The 26,157-nt window shown below is 48.2% G+C and overlaps 1 protein-coding gene across 1 annotated transcript; it reads left to right on the top strand.

The window, feature by feature from the left end:
- The first annotated feature begins 374 nt into the window (after positions 1–374).
- On the top strand, positions 375–23,838 carry NAA60 (N-alpha-acetyltransferase 60, NatF catalytic subunit). Its single transcript, XM_045571348.1, is given in 9 exon segments — positions 375–561; positions 15,297–15,412; positions 16,750–16,879; positions 19,552–19,648; positions 20,351–20,605; positions 21,887–22,005; positions 22,007–22,118; positions 22,121–22,165; positions 23,554–23,838. Coding segments are annotated over 8 exon segments (933 nt in total). The 5' UTR covers positions 375–561; positions 15,297–15,302; the 3' UTR covers positions 23,619–23,838.
- Positions 23,839–26,157: the final 2,319 nt, after the last annotated feature.

Genomic DNA, 26,157 nt, shown 5'->3' with positions numbered 1-26,157 from the left:
ACACCTGCCGATTCACACAGCCGCAGCCCTGAACGGCCTTTCTGCGGAGACGGACGTCAGGCTGTTGGCTTCGTGCCCGCCGCCGGGATAGGTCCCGCAATCACGTTAGCCTGGTTCGGTACCCTGCACGGGCTGGGCATGGGCCAGCAGCCAAACCCCAAACCCAACTAGGGAAATGACAGCAATCTGCCTGTCCCGATCTGCCCATCTCGTGAGGGCGCCCCTCGGAACTTCACTCGCCCCTGCAGACGCTCCCCATCCGGCGTCCCCGCGCCTCCGCCACCTGGTTTCCGGGGAGGCCTGCCCACTCCCAAGATGGCGGCGTCAGCCTCGGGGAGGCGGCGCCCTAGGTGCGCGCTAGGGGCCAATGGGCTTCCGGTCTGCTCCTCCGGCCCAGCGAGGGAGCCGGAAGTGCCGTGGGCCGCCGCCTCAGTCCCGGCTGCGGCCCCTGCCGGTTATATAACTGGTTGCGGGCTCCGCGCGGCCCCACTTCCGGCTCCCTGCGACCCCAGGATGCGCTGAGCCCCCGGCGCCGTCCGCTGCCGCCGGCTCCCGCCCGAGGTGAGGCTCCCCCGGTCTCGGGATTGTGATGGAGGCGCCGGGCCCGGCTCGGGGGGGTGAGGGTCGTGAGTGGGGAGGAGCTGCAGCTCGGGTGGGGGCGGACGGGGGCGCCGGGGGCCCCTGTGGGGTGCGGGACAGCCGGGCCAGTGGAGGGAGGCCGGCCCGTGCCCAGATCTCCGCGGGGTTTGGGGGCTGCCTAGGAGGTCGTGGTCGACTGGGGCGAGGAGGGGGCCGCGGGGTGAGGCGGGGAGCGCCCCAGATCCTAGGGTTCCGAGGGGCGTGGCCCCCAGCCATAGGTGGGAGCCGGTCCTATTTTGGGGGGCGCCTCGGCGCGGGGCCCCGGGACGGGTTGTGGGGAGATTGAGACCCGGAGTGTAGCCTGCCCTTCGCTCCCCGCGGAGGTGAAGCGCCTGGTCTTGTCACAGGTGAACTTGGACGGTTTGTAGTTATTTTGCCGACGTGTTTGCCCTCCGTGAACTCCGGACAGCCTGCCTGGGGCTCTGTCTTGGTCGTGCTTCATCGATTGATCTGTTTTCTCTCTGCCAAGTCCTTGAGCCGAGCCAGCCGGACGATTCGTTTGTCCGGAAGGAAAGGGTACCAGCCCCAGGCAGCAGTTCCCTGTGGCTCTTGAAGTGATTGTCACTTGGGGTTGCAGACCTTTTGCCAGAAAGCTTAAAGACAGAAAACCCCGAGTTAATGTTTAATTGGCTGAACCGGCACCAGCTGCTCCAGGTCATCTACAGAAATACCACAACCCTCCTAGCACTTTGTGATGTAGAGGGTAGTGATAGACGTTCTTTGGCCCATCGTACAAGGGAGGAAGGGGGAGTCTTGAGCATCGTTGAATTGAAAGGGACCGAAAGCAAAACCAAATTCATATACTTCCTCTGGGTTTCTGTAAAGTCAGTTAAAAACCACAAGCAACAGAGTCAGGGCATGGTGTGGTGTTCACAGGTCAGGGTTAAGAAAAATAGTCTGTGTTTCCTATCTTTAGCCCCACCCAGTTGTAACTTGCAGTGATTTTGTCACTGTGTTTATTTTAGCCACCTCTATTCCCTATTTGGGATATGACTTGTTGAAGTTGCTAAGCAACAGCACGCTCTGCCCTGGGCGGAAGAAAATTCCTGGATGGTAGGAGATTTGAGAGATAAAAGGTACGCCTGACCTGACAAGGGTGATGCTGTCCTTCCTGGCTGCTGTGCCTCGACTCTAAGCCTCAGTGTACCTGCTAGCAACAGTTTGCTGTTGCACAGCCTTAGGTGTGTTTAAACCAGGTGGGCATGGCAGCCTTACACTGCAGCAGCCTTCCACTGCGGCCGCCACACGGAACACGGTGCAGGGAGGACTCCCAGAGCTCAGCTCTGTCTGCTGAAGTAGCCCAGAGGTCTCGCTCAGTTGGGGACAGCTCTCCAACCCGAAGGGGAAGCTGACTGCTTATCAGACAGTGTCCTCCCTGAAGTGGTAGCTCCTCCAGCTCTACCTCTTATTTCCAAGAGCCCATCTTGAAAGTAACAGAAGCAATTTCATTTTATAAACTAGTCTGTGGGTAATTGTCCCTTAGGCACTGGAATGAATTCTTGGCTGGTATGTTAACGCAACAATGTTTCATCATTTCTGAAGTTCCCGGGAGTGATGCTGGATGCCTTTTTCAAACTGGTTGCTTTTTAGACATGACTCCTTCTGACTCTAGTTGTAAACTATTCAAGAGGTCTTGCTGGTCAGATATTTGCTGCTCTTTATACCTGTGTTTCCCCGAAAATAAGACACCCTCCGAAAATAAGACCTAGCGCATGGAAAGATAAGACATCCCCTGAAAATAAGACCTAGTGCTACTTTGGGAGAAAAAATTAATATAAGACACTGTCTTATTTTCGGGGAAACAGGGTACTTAGTTTCAAGTTACTTTCTCTGGCCTCCCGTTTTTAACCCTTTGATTGAGATGCACATACAAGCCCTGGCCTGTTAGCTCACTTGGTTGAAGAATCATCCTCATACCCCAAGGTTGGGCGTTCAATTTCCACACTCCCCCCCCCCCCCCCCCCATCAGGCCACATGTAAGAATTAAACAATGAATGCATAAAATGCATAAATAAGGGACCATCAAATCAAATCAGTGTTATCTCTTTCTCCCCCTCTCCCTTCATCCCACTTCTCTCTCAAATCAGTTAAAAAGAATATACATACAGAAAAGGACATTGCTTGATGACTGGTCATGAATTACCTGTTGAATCACCACCACAAAAGGCCCCTCAAGCTCCTTACCAGACAAACCCTCTCTATTTAAAACACTGATTTTTCTGGTGAGAGGCCATTAGCAGTCATTTTGGGGGGAAGGAGTAAGAAGGGGATTCCTAAATTTTGCTTTATATTGCATGTGAATTGTTATTTTGTGTTCATAGTAAAACAAAAAGATTTAAGAGCATTCCCTTACCTCAAAAAAAAAAAAAAAAAGGAATGTTCTTTTTAAGCCTTTTTTAAAGTGGTTGTCTTAAAAAACATACTTGTTAAAATTAAATTTTATGTAGTCATTAAAAGTGCTTAGTGACTACACAGGGAACTTTTTTTAAAAAATATATTTCATTGATTTTTGTACAGAGAGGAAGGGAGAGAGATAGAGAGTTAGAAACATCGATGAGAGAGAGTCATCAAGCTGCCTCTTGCACACCCCCCACTGGGGATATGCCCGCAACCAAGGTACATGCCCTTGACCGGAATCGAACCTGGGACCCTTGAGCCAAACCGGTTTCAGCTACACAGGGAACTCTTTAAAATATTTGTACAAATCTGTTTGGTGTCCTTATCCACAACCACCCCCTCTTTGCTTCATTACAGCTTTGAATCTGTTTATTTTTGGCATTGGTGCACAAAATGCCATGCTATTCCAACGGTATGGGGTTTAAAAGTTGGCACTAAGCCTAAACCGGTTTGGCTCAGTGGTAGAGCGTCGGCCTTTGGACTAAAAGGTCCCGGGTTCGATTCCGGTCAGGGGCATGTACGTTGGTCCCGGTAGGGGGTGTGCAAGAGGCAGCTGGCAGATGTTTCTCTATCATCGATGTTTCTAGCTCTCTGTCTTCCTCTCTGTAAAAAAATCAATAAAATATATTTTAAAAAAAGAAGAAAAGAAAAAGAAAGTTTTAAAAGTTGGCACTAAGTCTATTTTGGGACGAAATAGGTAATTATTCTACTTACAATTTGAAGAGACTATGTAAAATTTCCAAGTTATTACTAATTGAAAACAACCCATGAGATTATTTTAATATAAAAATATGTTCACAATTTTTACATTACCACCTGAAAAAAAATTTTTTCTTATACTAAAAGCAACCCAAACTCACTGTAAGAAAAACAGAAGTTAAGTGGCATAGAACACAGACATCTGCCATGACCCCAAGGCAAATGCTGACAGAAGGTTGAATTACTTTTCAAAAATCATTTTTGGTATAAAAGTCTACCTCACGATCCTGTGTTAATGTATACCACATTTGACCCATTTTAAAAAATATTTAACTTCTATTTAACTCTGAAGGATCCTAAATGTAAACCTAGAGAAGCAGAGATTAAAAGCCATAATAAGCCCAAACCGGTTTGGTTTGGCTCAGTGGATAGAGCACCCGGCTGCGAACTGAAAGGTCCCAGGTTCGATTCCGGACAAGGACATGTACCTTGGTTGCAGGCACATCCCCAGCAGGGGGTGTGCAGGAGGCAGCTGATTGATGTTTGTAGCTCTCTATCCCTCTCCCTTCCTCTCTGTAAAAAATCAATAAAATAGCCGAAACCGGTTTGGCTCAGTGGTAGAGCGTCGGTCTGCAGACTGAAAGGTCCCAGGTTCGATTCCGGTCAGGGGCATGTATGTTGGTTGCAGGCACATCCCCGGAAGGGGGTGTGCAGGAGGCAGCTGGTCGATGTTTCTCTCTCATCAACGCTTCTAGCTCTCTCTCTCTCTCCCTTCCTCTCTGTAAAAAATCAATAAAATATATTTAAATAAAAATAAAAATAATTCTTTAAAAAAAATCATAATAAAACCCAGCAGAATGAGATGGAAAAGGTGAAAAAAAGTAGAGAGGCTGATATGCTGGAGGGGCAGCAGCCAGGGGACCGACAGGGTTTCTGAAATCGGATTCCCCCGTTGCTGTACTTTTTCCTTTCAAACTGAGTAGCTGCATGTCCATTTCAGCCACCCCTCCCCCCAAGCAGTGTTAGGGCTTCTGGTAGCCATTGAAGTTCTCTGTGGGAGAACCAATTTGCTCTTGATTTTAAAAAATATATATTTTATTGATTTTTTACACAGAGGAAGGGAGAGAGATAGAGAGCTAGAAACGTCGATGAGGGAGAAACATCAACCAGCTGCCTCTTGCACACCCCCTACCGGGGATGTGCCCGCAACCAACGTACATGCCCCTGACCGGAATCGAACTTGGGACCTTTCAGTCCGCAGACCGATGCTCTACCACTGAGCCAAACCGGTTTCGGCTTGCTCTTGATTTTGAGCCCCAGGTATTCTTGGGTATTTTATTACCCTTTGATTCCCACCCCACAAAAATGTAGTTATTACAAGTTTTTACAACAATGTTGTTATTGTTTGATTTGTTTTGTTTTTTACACCAACCCAGTTGGCTCACTGAACTGGGAATTATATTCTAGGCATGCCCTCTCAAATGGCCTCCTATCAAGATCCCAGCTCAAAAAGCCACTAGGCAGCCCCAGCCAGCATTGCTCAGTGGTTAGAGTGTTGGCCTGTGCACTCAAGGGTCTTGGGCTCGATTCCCAGTCAAGGGCATACACCTCAGTTGCAGGTTTGATCCCTGGCTCTGGTCAGGCATGTGCAGCAGACAACCAATTGATGTCTCTCCCACATCAATGTCTTCTCTCCCTCTCCTCTCTCTCCCCTCCCCCAATCCCTTCCATTGGTTCTAAAAAAAATCAATGGAAAAAAAATAGTCTGGGGAGGATTAACAAAAAAAGAAAGGCCTCCGGGCAAAGGCCCTTCTTGACCAGGCCATCCTTAACCGCCCATGCCGGCCATGCCCCACTTGTCACCGGCTTTTACTCTGGCTTATCTTCCCGTGTGGCTGGGAGCTGGCCTCATTTTCTGTTCCGGGAAATGACTGCTGAGCTTTCAGGTGAGGGGACCACGGGTTCTGTCTGGTCTTGGCTTCCTGCCTCTGGACCCCAGTTCAAACCCTCCTGTTCTTATCTCTTCTCTTCCTCTTTGTCCTGTCTCTCTCTCTACCTGAACTGTCTTCTCTAGTGCTGACATTGACCTCATGGGGCCACAAAAGGCAAACAGTCCTTGGACGCACACCACAATGCAGTCCTTCTTCCAAAAGAAGCTTGTCAGCTGCTCTGGGGTACGTCCTTAGGCAAGGAGAGGATTCTCTCAGTCTGCCATGCCCAAGGTTAGCCCAAACGCCTTCTGAAGGAGCATGGGGTGTGCAAGCAGTACACATGCACCGTGGCCCAAAAGCCTGTCCTTCACTGAGAATATGAAGTGGAAAAGCAAAATGGTAAAATAAAAGTTTAAACAAAATAAGATCTTGCTCATCTTGGACACAATGGAAAGGTAAAAAGCACCGCTCCAGAATGCACGATGCCCCAAACTGCTTGGAGGCCTCTCTCATGCTGAAAAGATGCTCAGGTCTGGAAACCTGCCTTCCTAGGAAGTTGAAAAAGCCGTGTATGGAGCCACATCTGTGGGAGACTTTGATGGAAGTCTACTACTACGCGAAATTAAAGGTTTCCTTCTCAGTTGACATTTTGAGTTAAGAGGTACCACTAAGCATAAAAAAGTGACCGGTGTCATTTGTAGAGACAGAAAGTGGAATGGTGGTTGCTGGAGGCTGGAACAGTAGGAGCAGGGAGTTAGAGTTCAGTTTGGAAAGATGATAGTCACTGGTGACCATCATTGGTGGTGGTTGCACAACAATGTGAATACTACTGATCTGTGCACTTTAAAATGGTTGAAAGGATACAATTTATGTATATTTTACCGCACTTTAAAAAAAGATAAAGAATGTTGCAACATTTGACAGTTTTCTTTTTTTTTTAGTTGGACTGCTTGGGTCTTTGGTGCAATTTGGGGGAAATGCAAGGGGATGGATCTCCTCCATTTTCCTTGTGGCTCATGTTGGAGAGCACCTTCCACACAGTTGAATTAACCCTTCTCTACACAGCTCGGTTGCCAGCACTTTTTGTGTTCACTAATGTGCTATTTGCCATGGAAATCCTTGAGCAAAAGAAATGGCGCCGAAACCAGTTTGGCTCAGTGGATAGAGCATTAACCTGCGGACTCAAGGGTTCCAAGTTCGATTCCGGTCAAGGGCATGTACCTTGGTTACGGGTACATCCCTAGTGGGGGATGTGCAGGAGGCAGCCGATGGATGGTTTTCTCTCATCGATGTTTCTAACTCTCTATCCCTCTCTCTTCCTCTCTGTAAAAAATCAATAAAATATTTTTTTAAAAAAAAGAAGTGGCTTCTGTGAGTATTTTGGTAATAGTGCAGGAAAGCCCCCAATATACCTCTATATTCTGTATAATCAGAGATTTCTGACTCTGCTTATTGCTGCAAACACAGAATCTAAAGCAATACCTGGATTTTCAATACAATGTTGGTAAATAAAAGATTAAATGAATTCTCTATGAAATTAGGGGATGACAGAATCTTTAGCCCAGAGGAAAGAATGGTCTGGAGCTGGGACCACACTGGAACCACCTGTTATTGTCTTTAAAGTTGAGGTATAGTCAGCATGCAGCCAAGTGATCAGATCTTAACCGAGCAGATCCATATCTTTAATGACCACAGAGGAGACAGAGATGCCCCAGTAAGTTGCCCTATGTTCCCCACCCCACTATCTGATTTCTGTCACTGTCAGTTCCCTTAGCAATTTCAGAATTTCATGCAAAATGGAATTCTTCCGTATCATCAATTGTATGTCACGAATAGACAGGCTCCCCTCTGAGCACAATGGCTTGAGTTTTAAGAGGGAGGCTGTTTGGAACTAGAGTGCTGGGTGTTTGTTTCTTGTCACCCTATAAATTAATCATGTTCCTCCTACACTGAGGTTTTGGAAGGAACCCAGGCTTCCTTGGAGACAGCTCCCTGCCCCACCAGCAGCTGCTCTTTTCTGCAGACCAGCTATGAAGTGTGCTCACTGTTTCCCCTCCCTCTCCTTTTAGTCCTTAACCGATTTTACTGATGAGCAAGGCAGTGTCCTGTGCCCATCACTGCTTACTTTTCCTTTTCTCCCCTCTCTGTCCTAAACACTTGGAGTTTATTGTTGGGTTGTCCAAGCCCAGTGGTCGGCAAACTCATTAGTCAACAGGGCCAAATATCGACAGTACAATGATTGAAATTTATTTTGAGAGCTGAAAACCGACTTCTGCGCATGGGCTGCCAAGTTTCAGTTGCACTGTACGTGTGCACCCACACGTGGTATTTTGTGGAAAAGCCACACTCAAGGGGCCAAAGAGCTGCATGTGGCTTACGAGCCGCAGTTTGCTGACCACTGTCCAAGCCAGTAAACCTGGCGTCTGCAGAATTTCACATTCCCCAGGGCCTGGTGGTTTTTAATACATGTGCTGTGGAAGAGTGCTAATCTTCCCTTGTGCTTCATTTGAGAAGGAGCCTGGAGAAGCAGCCAGGGAAGGACCAGGGTGGTGCTTTGACATAAGGTGAAGTGAGTCAGGGGCTCAAGAGGAGTGAGCTGAGGTGTGAGCTGTAGAGAGATGGGGGAGGCCATTCCCAGGGGAGGGCTGCTGGATTTCAGAGGGGGAGCTGTTGGTTTGTCACCAGTGATAAAGGGGGCCGGGGGCAGGAATAAAGCAAGAAGGTGGCAGCAAATGTGCTGGTGTAGGTAGTTACACTGGAGGAAAAGAAGGTGGCAGGAGACTTGTCCAGAAGAGGGTACACATGGTGTATTTACAGCCCATTGGAAGGGAATTTACAAAAGAGAAGGTTGAAAATGTTGGAGAAAGGGAGTGCTTGAGTCAGGGAGGGAAGAAACAGGAGTTGGACCAAGGCCTGGAGTGGCCATTGGAAGTGGCCATCTCACTTGTCTTCCCAGAGAAAGAAAGCTGAAGCATGGAGCAGGACAGAGATGTCTCATGGACATCAGAGCTGGGATTTGACCCCGGGTCATTGTGACTCCAGCATCCCTGCAGGGTCTGGGAGGGCACAGTAAGTGGAGATTGGACTAGTCTTGGCAAGGAGGGAGGACACTTTGGTACCTATGGAAGTAAGAGAAGGAAAGGGGAAGGTTCTAGGGTGATGAAGGTTGTAGTGGATCATGCTGGCCTTTAAATCCGCTGAGGTCAGGGGTAGGGTCCATAGCACTTCTTTTTTTTAAAAAAATATATATTTTATTGATTTTTTTACAGAGAGGGATAGAGAGCTAGAAACAACAATGAGAGAAAATCATCCATCAGCTGCCTCTTGCACACCCCCTATTGGGAATGGGCTCGCAACCAAGGTACATGCCCTTGACTAGAATCGAACCTGGGACCTTTCAGTCCGCAGGCCGACGCTCTATCCACTGAGCCAAACCAGTTTTGACCCAATGCACTTCTTAAGCCATTAAGAGGAAAGGGTGGTTTTTAAAGTTTAGTGTGGGTTGTCTGGGATCCAGAAGCATTGCTTTTGAACAAGGGAGAGGCCCTGTGGACCTCTGGTGTCAGGATATAGTCTGCAAATAGGATTGCTTCTGGCTTTACACTTGAGTGGGAGTAGAGGGCCCTGTGACAGTGCCAGGAAAACCCTCCAGAACCTGGAGCAATTCCATTCCGAGCCCCCAAATTCCGAATCCCCAGCACTTGGTGGGGAGATGGAAAATGCTCCTGTGGACATTGCGGGCATCTTGGCAGCCATTCCTCCACTTTCACTCTGGCTGAGCACACAGAGGTGCTCAGGAAGTGTGGGTGAGGGGATGCCAGATATCCAGGGCCCACCCCGTTGCAGCCACCCGAGTCCTCAGGAAAAAGCAGCCTTGGGTTCAGGGACCAGAAAGGTCTTTTCAGCACAGAAGAAGGACAGGCTTGCAGACAACCTCAGGAGGATGAGATTGGGGGAAGGGGGAAGGATGGGCTGAGGGGTGAGCCAGCAGGCCCTTCGTTTGGGTCTTGGAGAATCTAGTTTTTGCCCTTCCTAGAATTGCTCCACTCACCAATCCCCTAAATGCCAAGGACACGATGTGAAACCTCGGGAAGAATTCTCACTACAAGCCTGACCTTTGCGATTTCATGTTTCTACTTAAAAGCTCAAGTGGCCCAGGCTGGGTAGCTCAGTTGGTCAGAGCGTCATCTCGGTGTGCCAAGGCTGTGGGTAACATACAAGAATAAACCAGTAAGCCCTGTTTGGTGGGTCACTTGGTCATCCCTCCTATGCCAAAAGATTGTGGGTTCAATTCTCAGTCAGGGCACATACCTAGGGGTCAGGGTGCGGAAGGAAGGCAACTCATCCATGTTTCTCATATTGATGTTTCTCTCTCTGAAAAGATCAATAAAAAACATATCCTCAGGTGAGGATTAAAATAATTTTTGAAAAAGGAAGAATAGCCCTAGCTGGGTTGGCTCAGTGGACTGACATCAGTCTGTGGATTGAATGGTTACCAGTTCGATTCCAGTCAGGGCACATGCCCGGCTGCGGGCTCAATCCCCAGTAAGGGGCTAGCAGGAGGCTGCCAATCGATGATTCTCTCTCATCTTTGATGTTTCTATCTCTTCCTCTCTGAAAAAAATACTAAAAAAAGAATAAACCAGTGAATGTATAAGTGAAACAAGAAACCAATGTTTCTCTCTCCCCCCTCCCTTTCTCTCTCTAAAATAAAGTTTCAAAAAACTCAAGTGAACTTAGAATTCTCCTGTACAATACGTCTCTATTGTTGTAATATAGACACGTCAGTGTCTGTAGGAAAATGTATACTAAGGGGTGGCCTGTGCATCTGTGCCTTCGGTGCGGTCCCATCAGCACCCTAGGGCTCAGGATGGACTAGAGGGCCTAATACCGGGCCTCTGCTCTGGCTTCATTCACCGTCACCTGTTTCTAGCAAATCTCAGAATCCTTGTCCTTTGGGCCCTGATGGTAGCAATAAGAGATCAGTACTTGGTGGAAGGTTCAGGATGGACAAGTGAGTCCCCACAGGTGCTACATAAGGGTTTCCTGACTTGCTTCTCCAGCTTAGCCACTTGCCATACCTGCCTCCCACCTGCACCACCACCATCAGTTAATTTGCCTCTTCTTGACTCCATTTCTTCCTTTCACTGGCACATAGGTGGTGCCAGATTCTCCTGTGCCTTCCTGCCACCTTCTCTACCCACTGACAGTTGGGCTGGGACAGATTAGGCACTGTAATATCCAGCTTTCTCCCTTGGTTAAATTTGACATGTTTCTATTTTTAAATCAAGGCATCTAAAGAACTGGCCTTTGAAAACATGGAAGTGCTTTTAATAGGGATGTGAGAATCCACAAATAGCTATATTTCTTGGAGCCCAGTATTTTTATTGAACGCTGAACAAGGAGGGAACAAGAGCTTTCCCCAAGGATACTAGGGGGAAAATTTGTAAATCCCATAAGAGCATAAGAGATGCTCATTTATTATGGATCTCTTCCTTTGCTATCAAACCTCACTGTAAAGTGGTTTTTTAATCTTTTAAAATAAACTTTATTAAAGTTTAACATATAAGAAAATGTACTCAATGAGTTTTAATGTGTGCATATATGTTTGTGTGTGTAACCACCGCCATTAAGATATACAATATTTCCATCCCCCCCCCCCCCCCCCCCCCAGGGATTGTCCCACCCTCAGCCTCTTTGCAGTCAGTCCTCTGCCACAGGCAACCGCGGACGGAGGTCAAGGCCCTGCATCTTAGCACTTACTGACTGGGCAGCAGCTCTAGCTCTTCGGGTGCCCGGGTCTACCTGTGCCATCCAAACCCTGGCTCTACCTGTGCCATCCAACCCCTGGCTCTACCTGTGGCCATCCAACCCCTGGCTCTACCTGTGCCATCCAACCCCTGGCTCTCCTGGCTGGTTTTGCCAGTGGCCTTGTCCTGCCCCCTCTGGTGTAGGGACGGAGAGTGAGCTGACAGTATCCTGCCCTGCAGCTCCTTTTTGTAGGAGGAGCTCAGAGCACATTTCCTGTTGGTTGAGAACAAAACTGGGCACAGCTGATGAGACACCTGGAGCTCTGCCAAGGTAATGAGTGCGGCAGTAAAGTCACCCTGTGTCTTGGGCTAACTTGAGCCTGCCACGCCCCAGATGAACCGCTGGAACTAGTTTTCCAGGAAAAAAGGATAATACGGAGTTTCCTGGCATAGATCACTCATTAGGGCTGAAAATGGATTTGAGATTTATCTGGTGATTTGTGGTTTGTGTTGATTTCCTAGCTATGGAAAATCTGAGAAAGATCTTTCCTTTCTCAAAATATCTGAGCGGCTAAGACCACATCGATGAAAACTTGTGGTTGTTTGAGTTTTGATAACTTTCTTTGGTCACTTCTTACACCAAGAAAATGACAGATTTTTTTTTTCTTTGAATATGAAATATTAAAATTGGCCCAAATCCAGAGTAAGCTACAGGTTGGCCTTGGTGGGCTGGTGGCTCTTCAAGTCTGTACCTCCTACCAGCCTCCCTGATCTTCAGCCTCGTCTTCCCCAGATCACCCCAACCCCATCCTAGCAGACCTGTAGCCCATGGGAGGCAGGATCTGGGCCAGCCCATTTTATTTATTTATTTTTTAATATATTTTATTGATTTTTTTTTTTTTTTACAGAGAGGAAGAGAGAGATAAAGAGTTAGAAACATCAATGAGAGAGAATCATCATCGATCAGCTGCTCCTGCACAACCCCCACTGGGGATGTGCCCACAACCAAGGTACATGCCCCTGACCGGAATCGAACCCAGGACCTTTCAGTCCGCAGGCCGATGCTCTATCCACTGAGCCAAACTGGTTTCGGTGGCTCTAAGTTTTGACAGTTTTCTTGGTCCTGAGGGAAAGGGAAGGGCGTTGCCCTAAAGTGGGCTTGTGGTTAATAACCTAGCATTTTGGGTAGTTTCAAACACAACTCCTAAAACAGTGCCCTGTGTCCTTAGACTGCACAGCCAGTGTCTACACTGTCATTCTTTGAAGCTTCATTGGAATTTTTTTTTTCAGTGTAAAATTTTTATATTTAGAATTAATCATCTGGACTCAGTTTAGATGATCCCAATTTTGTTGGCAACATCCAAAACTTCATAGTCAGGAGCCAGACAAACATATGTCTTCTTTTCTCCATCAGGCTGACCAGGGTGTTGACCTTGGCTACGTCAGTGTCATAGAGCTTCTTCACAGCCTGTTTGACCTGGTGCTTGTTGGCCTTGACATCCACAGTGAACACAAGTGTATTGTTGTCTTCTGTCTTCTTCATGGCTGACTCCGTATTCTGGGGGATTTGATGATGGCATGATGGCCAAGCCATTTCTCCCGGGTGCTCTTCTCTAAGGGTGTTTAGTTTGCCTTCAGAGCCTCGGTGTCTTTGGCCGTTGAAAGGTGGGTGACGTGACTCTTCCTTATTTTGTGGCTGTGGACACCTTTCAGCACTACATTCTTTGCATTCAAAGCCCTTTTTTCTAGTAGAGGTGTTATATATTACATTTGGTTACAGATCTTCTTGTCTCTTTTAGTCCACTTTTTAAAAAAAATATATTTTATTGATTTTAAAAAATATATATATTTCCAATTTTTTTTAATTTTATTTATTTATTTATTTATTTTATATTTTATTGATTTTTTTACAGAGAGGAAGAGAGAGGGATAGAGAGTTAGAAACATCGATGAGAGAGAATCATCAATCAGCTGCCTCTTGCACATCCCCTACTGGGGATGTGCCCGCAACCAAGGTACATGCCCTTGACCGGAATCAAACCCGGGACCTTTCAGTCCACAGGCTGATGCTCTATCCACTGAGCCAAACCGGTCTCAGCTATTTTATTGATTTTTTACAGAGAGGAAAGGAGAAGGACAGAAAACTAGAAACATCAATGATGAGAGAAACATCAATCAGCTGCCTCCTGCACACCTTCCACTGGGGATGTGCCTGCAACCAAGGTACATGCCCTCGACTGGAATCGAACCTGGGACCCTTCAGTCCGCAAGCCGATGCTCTATCCACTGAGCCAAACCGGTTTCAGCCACTTTTGTCTTTTTAATGGCATTGCCTTTGTTGATTTCAGAGAGGAAGAAGAGAGAAAGATAGCAATATCAATGATGAGAGAGAATCATTGATCAGCTACCTCCTGGGGATGGAGCCTGCAACCCAGTCATGTGCCCTTGATTGGAATCGAACCTGGGACCCTTCAGTCCACAGGTCGTCACTCTATCCACTTAGCCAAACTGGCTAGGGCATCATTGACTTTTTGAAGAGAACAGGTTGCTCATCTTGTAGAATATCAGCATTCTGTGTTTGTTGGATGTCATAATGCTGTTGAATATACATGCCTGTGTGCCGGCTATTATCTGTAGTTGTAATGTTAGGCCTGGAGGCACAGCTGGCTTTAGGCCTAGCATTTTATGTGGAAACCTGAAGGCTTTGTGGATTTCGTATGCATGACACTGGTCAGAGAAGCTGGGCTCCATTACTGGGGAACTGTGACTGCAGGATCTTGAGGTTGAAAGGCTTTTCCTTGGTGATTGCTAAGTCCTCGGGTGCAGTACTTTGCCTCCATGCCTCACACCTGCTCCCTCCACTGGGGTTAAAAGTCTTTGATAATTCTTGCTTGATTCATTTATTTTCATCAGCACTTTCAAAGTGATGACATTCCGATTCTATCATTTTTTTCTACTTTTATTGGCTTTCATTCTTCTATAGAAAGAATTTTTCCTCATCCATCAAGGATGAACTACACAGTTATCCTAAAAAGATGTAGTAAATGCATGGTCCTATGCCTTTTACTACCAGTTTTCAACATAAAGAAGAAAGACTCCTGTGTTCCCTTTGCCAGAGTCTAATATTTGGCTTTCTTTCTGCTTCCTTGCCTTATCTTAATTGGAACAAGGACAGCTGATCCATCACCAACCTGGGCTGAATGTAGTTTCCTGATTTAAAATAATTGTCAGTAATTCCTGACCCTGATTTGAACCTCTGGTGTCTTGCAAGTCTCTCTCTCTCTCTCTCTCTCTCTTTTTGCTCATGAGTTTTGTTTGCTGGATAAGGGAGGAGCAATGACCCGCCTAGCAAGTGCCAATTTTCCTGGAAATCCAGCAGGTCATTGGCCCCTGCCCAGGCTGCTCTGATGGGGTTGATGGCCATGGGCCCAGGTCGGGAGAAATTGGACGGCTGGGGCTGTGTGCTTTGTGCGATGGAGGAATGGCAATGTGAGGGAGATAGGGCACTGGCCAGGGCACCTCAGAGGGGCAGAGAGGAGAGAGAAAACTGACCAAAGGCAGGCTGCTCTCTGGTGTTCAGGGGTGTTCCAAGTGAACAGTGAGGGGACCCTAGGTCCCATCCTGCCAGCCCTTCCCAAGCCTTAGTTTATTTGTCTGCAGTGTGGGGGTGATTGTGGCACTTGGCGCAGGGGATTATTGTGAACTTCATGCAGTTACTAAGGGGACCACCGTCCATGGCGGGGCATTAGTCTTCCCATCTTTCCTGCACCACAGGTTAGGAGGAGGAAGAGGAAGTGAATGTGCCATAATGGGATCTGTGAGCTGGTGAGGTGTTTAGGGGAGGTTGGCTGCTCTCCTGACCTCGCCTCTCTCCCTGCAGGTGTGAATGACAGAGGTGGTGCCATCCAACGCCCTCAGTGAGGTCAGCCTGCGCCTCCTCTGCCACGATGACATAGACACTGTGAAGCATCTCTGTGGCGACTGGTTCCCCATCGAGTAAGTCAAGTGGTGCCCTCTGCCCCACAGCTGTAGATTGGAGGGATGGGGTAATGCCACGGATCTGATGAAGCTGGAAGGCTTGTGCAAAGGTGAGGATGTCCTGGAGGGGTCGTGGTGGCCCAGAGTCACCTTGCCTGTCAGAGGAGCCCAGGCCCCGCTCCCTGACGGCCGTCACATCCTTTCCATCTCACTCTACCTTATGCAGAGTTCTCCAAAAGGGCTTTGCTGAGAAACTTTACTTACAAAGATGTTCGATGCAGTGCTATTTACAAATCAGACAATTGAGAAGCAACTTAAGTATCTTAACAGTAAAGAATGGCTGACATATGTTAGAATATGTGCATGCGAAAATGAAATATTATTCATCAGGAAAAGTGAAATCTGTCATCAAGATTTACTTGAGGAGTTTTTTAATGAGATATTAAGTGAAAAAAGCAGACTAGAAAATTGTATGTACCACAATTTCACTTTTATTTGAAAACATGCATAAGATAAAAGCCTATGAAGATATGTGTTTTTGGTATTTTGGAATGGTAGATTATTAGTAGCTACAAGTTTGTTTTATTTTACTTGTCTGTATTTCCTCGATTTTTCTATAATAAGCACATATAGCTTTTGTTGTGAAAAAAATAAGTGCAAACTTTTAAAAATGAAAAATAAACAAGGTCCTGCTTGTTTCTATGAGTCTTAACCTCAGGTTTCACCCACTACAATCCGGAGAGGAGCTTGGGCGATGCTGGGCTCAGAAAGCCTTTTGGTGGGTGGTCAGCGGCCTCTGCAGAGTAGACCTGAGCGGAGAACCTCTCCACTGTGTCTCCACCGTCTTTCAGCTCTTGGTCTCAGGAAAGGCATCTGGACTAACTTGTTATGTCCCAAACCCACAAACAATAAAACACAGAGTGTCCTGTCCCCTCACCAAAACTCCGTACTGAGGCCGAGTCATCTGTCTGTCATCACGGTGTCAGAGGGCTTTGCGTGAAACGTTCTTTTCTGCTCCCCTGGGGTCTTGAGTTTGAACTCTTCCAGCTGCCCCTCCAGGTACTGCTCTCATGGAGAGAGTGTCATGGGAGGTCTCCCCCCCCTTCTTAAATCTATATCTTATAAACTCACTTTTCCATCAGAAAGCCCCCTATCCTGTCTGGATAGATTGCTGCTTTAAGATGATGATTCACTGAGAATGATATACTTTGTTGGAGACTAAGTGGTGGGCAGGCTCCTTATCAATCCTGGAGCAATGGACAAGGTGCCTCGAATCCCCTGTGGGTCCACTGTCTGAAGCACGAGGTTAGTTGGACTTGGCCTTTGGCAGTTTCACTTAAGGTTGTTCTCCTCAGGTACCCAGACTCATGGTATCGTGACATCACCTCCAACAAGAAGTTCTTTTCCCTTGCTGCAACCTACAGGGGTACCATTGTAGGAATGATAGTAGCTGAAATAAAAAGTAGGACCAAGATACACAAGGAGGTAAGTATGTGTGGTGGTGATGGAGCTGCCAGGCCCTGGGGACAGAATCACGCTGCCTGCTCTGTGGCTCTTTCTCTTTCTCTTAGGAGCCCAGACCACGTATGAGATTCATATCCAGGTGGTTTCTTTCTGTGTGTATGTAATACAGTCATATGTACATTAAGTAACACGTCCTAACTGCAGGCTTCTTTCTAATGATTGTCATTTTGAAATTGGGAGGGGGTGTAAAAGATTCACTGAGAATCTGCAGAGTTGTAAGGGTTTGTGATTTGTATTGGTGGCCGTGTCACAGAAACTGCTAATACTGCTGTGATTTGTTAAAGGAAACACTAAGTTCCAGTTACAGGTTAGTAAAAACAATATATTTTTTTTCCTCTTCAACTTCATAGACCTCGCTAAGATCTATCTAAGAACCCTGGAGTGTCTTTGGTCCCTGAGTTACCAAGTCCTCCTCTAAATGTAAAAAGCGAGGTTATGGTCACAAACACGTTGTTCCATGTGGTTGACTTGCGTCAAGATTCTGCCTACCCCTAATCAGTTTGGCTCAGTGGGTAGAGCGTACGCCTGTGAATCAAAGGTTTCCGGGTTTGATTCCAGTCAAGGGCACATGAAAAAAGAAAAGAAAAGAAAAGAAAAGAGAAGAGAAGAGAAGAGAAGAGAAGAGAAGAGAAGAGAAGAGAAGAGAAGAGAAGAGAAGAGAAGAGAAAAGAAAATTAGATCTTCAAAGTAAATAAATTAAAACAAACAAACAAACAAACAAACATTCTCCCTAAGCCATCTTATAAAGTGACTGAGTAGCATTTATACATGGGTATTTACTTCATGGAGGGGAAAAACCACCACCAACTGGCAGCTGCTTCTCTCTGTTTGGCTTGAGGCTGTTTATTTAAAAGTGCAAGAAGGATATCTCTCCTTTTTATTTTATTTATTTTTCAACATATATTTTTATTGATTTCAGAGAGGAAGGGAGAGGGAGAGAGAGATAGAAACATCAAGGCTGCATAGTTCTCTCCTGCGTGCCCCCCACGGGGGATGGAGCCTGCAACCCGGGCATGTGCCCTTGACTGGGAATCAAACCATGATCTCTTGGTTCATAGGTTGACACTTAACCACTGAGCTAGCTAGGCGGATCTCTCTTTTAAAGTCCCGACCCACTCAGGTCTACCCTAATTTGCCTGTAATTAGATTCTGGCAAGTTGGTTTCTTTTAAGAGTAACTTTTCTATCCTAGCTTCTGAGTTTTTTCTTCTATTTTTCTGTGCTAAGATACAACAAAAAAAGAAACATTGGCATTTTCAGCAAGCATCAAGTTTTTTTTGCTCTTTCACAGAACAAACTGTCCCCCCTTCCTCTCCCCTGACTTGTTCTCCAAAACCCTCTCTATGAAGCTCTTCCTATGTGCACCCATCAACTGTCCAGCCCCACACACATGGTGACTAGATCTCTGAACTCCTTTGAATGTGTGCGTTTTCCCATGAGGGCAGAGATTGGAGCCCTTCTTTTCTACTCCCTGGGTGTCGGGAGAGCCTTTGTACTCTGGCATTTTCTCTGGCCTCGCTGAGAGGCAGAAGGAATTCGACACTGAGGAAAGAGAGCCCCTGCTGATGTCTTCTGGGGAATGAAGTACCTACTTTACCTTCCTGACCCTTCCATGGGCTTCAAGTAACAAGAGCAATAAGGATGCCTCCCTGAGACTAAGTTTGCCTTTCTCCTGCTTAACTGTACTATGGAGTGCTGGGGCCGGGGTCAGGGTCAGGAGAGTGGTGAGTAGGGACAGGGACAGGCCAACCCATGCCCAGCACACGGAAGCCACTGAGTGAACAGTGGACAGGGATGAGAGAGGCCAAGTCACCAAGCTTTCTTTCCGTGGGGGGAATCCACCAAGCCTTCTTCTTTACAAAGCAGAAGAACATCAGAACCTCAAGATGGTCTAACTCACAACTCTCTCAGTCCAGAATTTTATCTCTGAACTAAGAGACCAACAAGGGTTGGTGACGCTCTGCCTGGTGTGGACAGCAGAGAGGCCACTCAGACTCCCCACCCTCTGTACCCTAAGACCACCTGCCGCAGCACATAATCCTTTTTTTTTTTTTTTTTTAAGATTTTTAAAAATTGATACTTAGAAATTAAGGAGGAAAGAGAGAGAAGGAAACATCCATATGAGAGGCTGCTTCCTGCACATCCTCTAATTGGGATCAAGATTGCAGCCTGGGTGTGTGATTGGTACTCAAACCAGCAACCTTGCACAGGACAATGCCCAACCAGCTGAGTCACACAGGCCACAGGGCTAATTAAACTTGTAAAACTTTGTCTGGCTGTTTTATCTCTTGGTGTGTCAGTTGACACGTGTGAGCACCATTTAATGTCCACACAGCATAGTCATTTCCTTTTTACCATCATAGCTTCACTTGTCTGGTGTCAGTGTTCTTCCTTGTATGGTCTACCACCCTTCCAAAGAGAAGCGACTTTTTGTGAGTGTCTTAATTTTAGCAGAAAGGCCCACACCCCCTTGTTTCCATGGGACGGTGCTGACTCTCCATTATTCTCTGTTCTGTCTCTTCCTGCTCCACTGGCCACCCAAGTGTAGCTGGGAGAGTCAGCACGTGAGATATGTTCTGCAGTGCGACCGGTGCCTCAACTGTGAACCTGACTTTTTTCTGACTTTTTCTTTAGGATGGAGATATTCTAGCCTCCAACTTCTCTGTTGACACACAAGTTGCATACATTCTAAGTCTGGGAGTAGTGAAGGAATTCAGAAAGCACGGCATAGGTAAGGGCGGTTGAAATAATGATTTTTGGCATATACACTCCACCACTACCACCCACTGCCCTGTTGACCTTCAATTCAGCCCATGCTCTTCCCACACATTACCAGGTCTTTCGGGATGGCCTCATTCCCAAAGCTTACAAGATGAGATTACTAACAGCTCTCAAAGATCCTCATTACAGAATGGGCACCTTTTAACCACACCTGCTGACACGCACACGACTTATATCCGATCACAAAGTGTGCTTGATTAAGAATAGAAAATGTAATTGATGAAACAGTCCTAGCTCCTATGGGTCAGATTCCTGTCACATCTGGGGTGCCATGCCATCTTTATGTTTCCAAGTTCCCATCCCACTCAGCCACAGCAGAGTCTTCATGGTAACCCAGGTCTGCCCATTCCTCATTCCCTGGGCTTAGGTTTACACTTTGTTGTCTGAAAGGCTAGTGAATCTCTCCTGTGGATTCAGCCCCTGGAAGGGAACTATGTGGCCTGATCCATGTTCCTGGACAGCCAGTGGTCTGCACTCACCGGCCCTGTCTGGCTGTGGGATTTTAGGGACTTTGGCAGTGGCTATTATGGGAAGTCTTTGATACAATGGCAGAGAGATCTGTAGAGATCTCTGAGAAGGTCACTTCCTTTTCTGCCTTATGCTTTCTCCTCACCTGCCCCGTCATGTGTGACTGTTGCCTCTTTGCCTACAGGTTCCCTTTTACTTGAGAGTTTAAAGGATCACATATCCACCACTGCCCAGGACCACTGCAAAGCCATCTACCTGCACGTCCTCACCACCAACAACACAGCAATAAACTTCTACGAAAACAGAGACTTCAAGCAGCACCACTATCTCCCCTATTACTATTCCATCCGTGGGGTCCTCAAAGATGGCTTCACTTATGTCCTCTACATCAATGGCGGCCACCCTCCCTGGACCATCTTATATCCTTTTCTCCTCGGGGGTGAGAGACTGGCTTCCTAGCATCAGCTGGAGCTGTGGTCGCTTTCAGATGACATTCACAAGGCCAAGCTCACAGGATGCATTTTTTCCTGATGAGATGATGATGATGTGGGTAGATCTGATTTGCATGTATTAGGAATTGATGGTCTGGTTGCAGATATTGGGAAAGCAAACATGCTCTGGCACTCGTTGTTCCCTGGACTTGAGCCCAGTACAAGGGGTGGATTTTTAATCCTCCTGGTCCAAGACCCACCCATCCATTCGTCCATCTATTCACCCAATAAGTATTGGCTGACAGTCTCCTGTACCTGGTATGTGGGGCTACAACAGTGAACAAAATAGACAAAGCCCCTGACCTGGCGGGGCCTGCATGCTGGCAGGGAGAGAGCAAGGGAGGTGAAAGAGTTGTTTGCTATTTTGAACACTTAGTTCAAACTTTTCTTACCAGAATGTAGATTATGTGACTCAGTGGTGTGTTCCATCCCTGCTCCCTCCCTTTTAACTGTCTCTGGCCCTAAACAGGTAAGAGGGTGGCTAGAAGACTTCTTAATAGTCATAGGGTGTGGCCCAGAAAATACTGTGTGTACATGTATTTGTGTGTAAATACTAGTAAATAAATGAGTCTAGGACTTATCCATTTCATAAGGAAATAAACAGGAAAGAGATATGTGGTGCAAAGCTCATAGGTCTCCTTGCTCATGTGAAAATCGGTCTCTGTGCTAAGGGCTTAACACTGCTGATCCCTCTATGTCACAGGAATGAGGCCCTGCCCCTCTGAGGACTGAGGGGAGGAGGAGGACCAGGAACACTTGCTCTTTTGATTTACAACCCCCCCCCACACACACACACACACATACACACACACCAACCAGTCCTCTTTTGATTTACAACCCCCCCCCCCCCACACACACACACATACACACACACCAACCAGTCCCTGACTGTTAACCTTAGTCTGGGTGTCCATGTGCCTGAGGCCTCACCTGGAAGGTCCTTTTGTTCCCACATGCTGCCCTTTATTATTTTGCATAGTGGAGGCCCTCCATCTATGGAGGTTTTCCAGCACTCTGCAGAGGCTAAGCGGACTTTTGGCCTCCCTTGAGAATGGCATGCTATCTCCCTCAGTCCTGCAGGTTGCTGTTTGGGCTTCTGCTGACAGTGTCACTCCAGGGCTGTGGGCAGGGAAGGCGAGTTGGAGTCTTCCTTAACAGCGTCCCACGGACTACATCCAGCACCTGGGTTCTGCTCTAGCAAACCTGAGCCCCTGCTCCATCCCACACAGGATTTACCGCCAGGCCCACAGCCTGCTCTGCAGCTTCCTGCCATGGTCGAGCATCTCCACCAAGGGCGGCATTGAATACAGCCGGACCATGTGATGCCAGCCGGGCAGTCTCCAGCAGGCCCCCACCCCTTGGCGCCCTGCGGAGCCCACCTTCTTGGCCATTTGACCTCAACTGTGTTCTGCAGAGGAGCTGGCCTGTCACCGGCCCCAGCTGCAGGCCTGGCGCTACATGGCTCGGGAGCAGAGCGTCGTGGGGCGGGTGTGCCCGGTCTCCAACAGGTACGCCAGAACAGGCGTGGGGAAAGGGGATCAGAGCTGGCTGGGATGATGGTCTTGAGAAATGGAGGGCCTGGCGCTTACGACAATAAAAACAAGGCTCTGGAGAGGCACCTGCTGCACTAAGGGCTGAGGTAGTACCTGAGCAGCTCTCAGAAATTTGAAGGAGGACTGCCCTAGCCAGTGTGGCTCAGTAGATAGAGCGTCAGCCTGCGGACTGAAGGGTCCCAGGTTCGATTCCTGGTCAAGGGCACATGCCTGGGTTGTGAGCTCGATCCCCAGTAGGAGGCAGCCAATTAGTGGTTCTCTCTCATCATTGGTGTTTCTATCTCTCTTCCCTCTCCTGTCCTCTCTGAAATCAATGAAATATATATTTTATATATAAATAAAAAGAAATTTGAAGGAGGAAAGCAGAGTCCTGAGTCCTTGCCCAGAACTTCATCTTTTCCCTTGAACGACTTTTTAAAAAATAATGCATTCACAGAAATGGACAAAGTACCAAAAGTTCAAGCCCTTTCTCTGCCCCCACAGCCACCCAAAGCCACTTAGTACCTTTCCAGCGGTGTCTGGGCTGATGTCAGCTTTACCGGCAGCAGCAGCAGTCACAGTGAAGCTCCCTGAGGTGGGCACCTTACAGATGAGGGCTCTATTCAGACATGGCCACTTCTTTTTCTTTCTTTCTTTCAAAATAATAGCTTTATTTTTATTTTTAATATATTTTATTGATTCTCTACAGAAAGGAAGGGAGAAGGATAGAGAGCTAGAAACATCGATGAGAGAGAAACATCGCTCAGCTGCCTCCTGCACACCCCCCCACTGGGGATGTGCCTGCAACCAAGGTACATGCCCATGACTGGAACCAAACCTGGGACCCTTCAGTCTGCAGGCCGACGCTCTATCCACTGAGCCAAACCGGCCAGGGCAATAGCTTTTTCTTATTAAGATTATAAATATGTTACATGGTCATTACTTTAAAGCTCAAACCATATAGAAAAGTGAAGAAAAAAGTAAAACCTCAGCACTGAGAAAAAATCACTAATATTTTGGTAAACCTCTTCAAACATATTTGTAAGCATATAAACCTATACTGAAATAAAGATATAGACATGGCCACGAACACCATGAGTACTATGGGGAGCCAGCCAGTCTCTCGGACCTCACAGAACACCAGAGCCGGAAAGGGTCATGGCCACCTGGGCTGGGAGGCCCAGTGCCTTGATTTGTGCTGGGACTGAGGAACCCAGATGTCACTAAAAGGGACTCTGGGCCTAGAGAAGGGCTCACCCTTCGGGGGCACCAAGGGACAGCAGTGGGATCCTAGCCAGACATAGTATGAGCAGAGTGTTTCTGTGGAGACCTTCACCCTTGCTCCCCTCTTCTCTTTCCTGCAGGCTCTTCCAGCCCTCCTTCCTGCTCTGGAAACTTCTGCCCTCGCCTTGGTCTGGCCCCCATGTGAGTGCACCAGCCTCATAGGCTGGCCAGTGTTCATTGTGGCCAGCTGCTTCTGCCCTGGGAGTATGGAGGCAGGAGAGGGCTTCCTTCCCTGCACGCCCTCACTGGCCTCTTCCCCTGCGCTGCCTGTTCCATCCAAATCCTTCCTCCAAACCCGGAATTAACTCCTCAGAGGGAGGAGCCCAAGTGTTATGGATAGACGTGGCCCTAAAGACACAGGAGCCTCGGAACAATGAAGGAATAAAATAAAGGGAATGCAAACCCTTGTAAAGAACCAGCCCTCAGAAGCCTGGGGGCAGGAGCAGCCCCTACCTCCCCAGGAGGGGCTGGCGAGTGGTGGGCAGCTTTCACCCAAGCACAGAGCTCTGGGCTTGGTTCCTGGCATGGTGGTCAGACAGTGGGAAGGTTTCCCACTCCTCTGTCTGCAGTCCTGCTGTCGGAGCGCGAGAAGCTGCCTCTCACGCTGGATGTGCCATTCAGTTGAACTGCCGCAGGGAGCTGGGCTGAGGACAGGTGGTGAGGGTCCCAAGGGCCCTCCCCTCCGGCCCCCCAGTTCCGTGAAATGTAGTTCTAAGGCCTGACCAGATGCAGACAAGGACTGAGTGTGGTGTTTGATCAAGTAGGACCTGGTCTTTGAGACGGGGCAGTCGCTTGCCTTGTGGTCCTCAGCCTCTGGGAACAGAGACAGAAGAGGCTGTGTCAGTGCCAGGAAGCATGCATGCGGACAGCACTTGCTTCTGGCCTTCCCTCCACCCTACCCCCCGAAGCTGCTCACCCCCAGCCCCGCCCTCCAGAGTGAAGGGGGTGGCAGAGTCACGCCCAGCATTGCTGAATGTCCTGGAGCCTTGGCCACAGTGCACCCGTCTGAGTGAGGAGAAGGTGGGCCAACCAAGCGAAGGGGCCTCGAATTGGCATCCTTCCCTCCCTCAGAACTCCCAGCCCAGGGGCTCTCTGGCCTTGTGGTGGGGGAAGGGGTTTCTCGAGATGAAGGCGAGCCTGTGCAGGAAAACCACTTCTCCCTCCTCGGCCACTTCACACTCACTGACTGGTCCCCACTCCTCACTGACATTGACTTGAGCTGAGGCCCAGCTCAGTGTCCTCACTAATCTGAATCAACGGTTATCATGTGGTTTTTATTTCTGCCCTATGGGGTAAGGGAAGAGTCTTCCAGAAGGTTCTGCTTGGACTTCCATATTGAGCCGAGGCCTTGCCCTGCCCCTTCCTCCTTGCCCCTAATCACGGCAGTGTCTAGCCCAGTGTTGAACAGATTGTAGTGTTCTGTCTGATTACAAGCAAATAAATAGATTTTAATTGGTCATATCCTGTCTTGCACTTTGGGCCATTCCTGGAGGGATTTGCCCCCTTGCTGGGATAGTGGTTTTAGATGGTCCAGGAGCTGCTTGTTGGTTGCTGTCAAGTCCCAAGGATGGCTTCCAGGTAAAAGGACAGATTGTTTTGTGTCATTTATCCTGCCAAACAATGCAGTCCTGGGGAAGAGGGTCTAGAGTTGCAAAGCACAACTGGCTTCTTTCATTAAACTCAGAAGATCCTCAAGCAGCTGCCCCCATTTGTTTAGGAGTCTCCTTGGCCAGCCTTAGGCCTTGAGCTGGGGCATGTCCTCTGGGGGTCACTATCCTGGCTTAGGGAAGGCTCGATAGGTGACACAATGCGATGGTCAGATAGGAACCCTGGGCCGTGCACCTTGCCACAGGAGCCTGGGGGGACTGGGACCTTTGGTCCAGGGCACCTCATCATGGGAGCCTGCGGTTGGCAAGTCTGGAACCATGTGCTCCCAGCAACCTCTCCTTGGAGCTTCTGGCCACCCTGGGGTATGGAGTCATGCTAGTCGCCCCATTAGACAGATGGAAACTGGTTCAGGGGCCGGCAGTTACCCAGGAGCCATGCAGCTCTTGAACAGCCCCTCTAAAACCTGTGTGTGTACTGCTCCCTTGACGGTGGCACATCAGCCAGACGGCCCTCCCCAAAATGGGCCTGAGGCACCTGAGGAGCTGGGTGTCAGGGAGCCCATGGGGTTGTATGGAGGCTGGAGGCATTGAATGTTTCAAGGTCAGTGAACTGGCCTGGTCTCTGAGTCCTAGCAGCATTTAGTGCTGTGAGTTACACCCTTGCTAATTGAGGCAAATAACACCTTGTTTAATGGGCCAGCTTCAGGATTGAGGGGTGACTCCTCGGGGCCCTTGGTTAGTCATTGGCCAAAGTATTAACTTGCAAGGATGGGTAGGGCCAGGGGTTCTGGAGACCATTGCCCTAAAGGTAACTGCCTTCCAATCCATCCAGCTTCAAGGATAGGCTCCCAAGGGCTGAGACTGGCTCCTGGTGGCTAGTTCCAACCCCCCTGGCCATTCAGGGAATGGGGTGAGGATGCCCTGGGTTGGTCAGTGTGCATTTCCCACAGTGTCTGCTTGTTTGAGGCCCTGGGTGCTCCTTCACCTCATTCCCTGTCCCCAGCATGCCATGGCCATGGCTTTTCCACTTGTCAGCCTCTGTGGAGTGCTTTTCAAAAAAGCTTTGGGAGGCTTAAG

Source organism: Pipistrellus kuhlii, unplaced genomic scaffold (assembly GCF_014108245.1).
Source record: "Pipistrellus kuhlii isolate mPipKuh1 unplaced genomic scaffold, mPipKuh1.p scaffold_m20_p_4, whole genome shotgun sequence".
Taxonomy (NCBI): domain Eukaryota; kingdom Metazoa; phylum Chordata; class Mammalia; order Chiroptera; family Vespertilionidae; genus Pipistrellus; species Pipistrellus kuhlii.
Note: the sequence above shows the minus strand (reverse complement) of the source record. Positions and strands in the feature narration are given on the sequence as shown.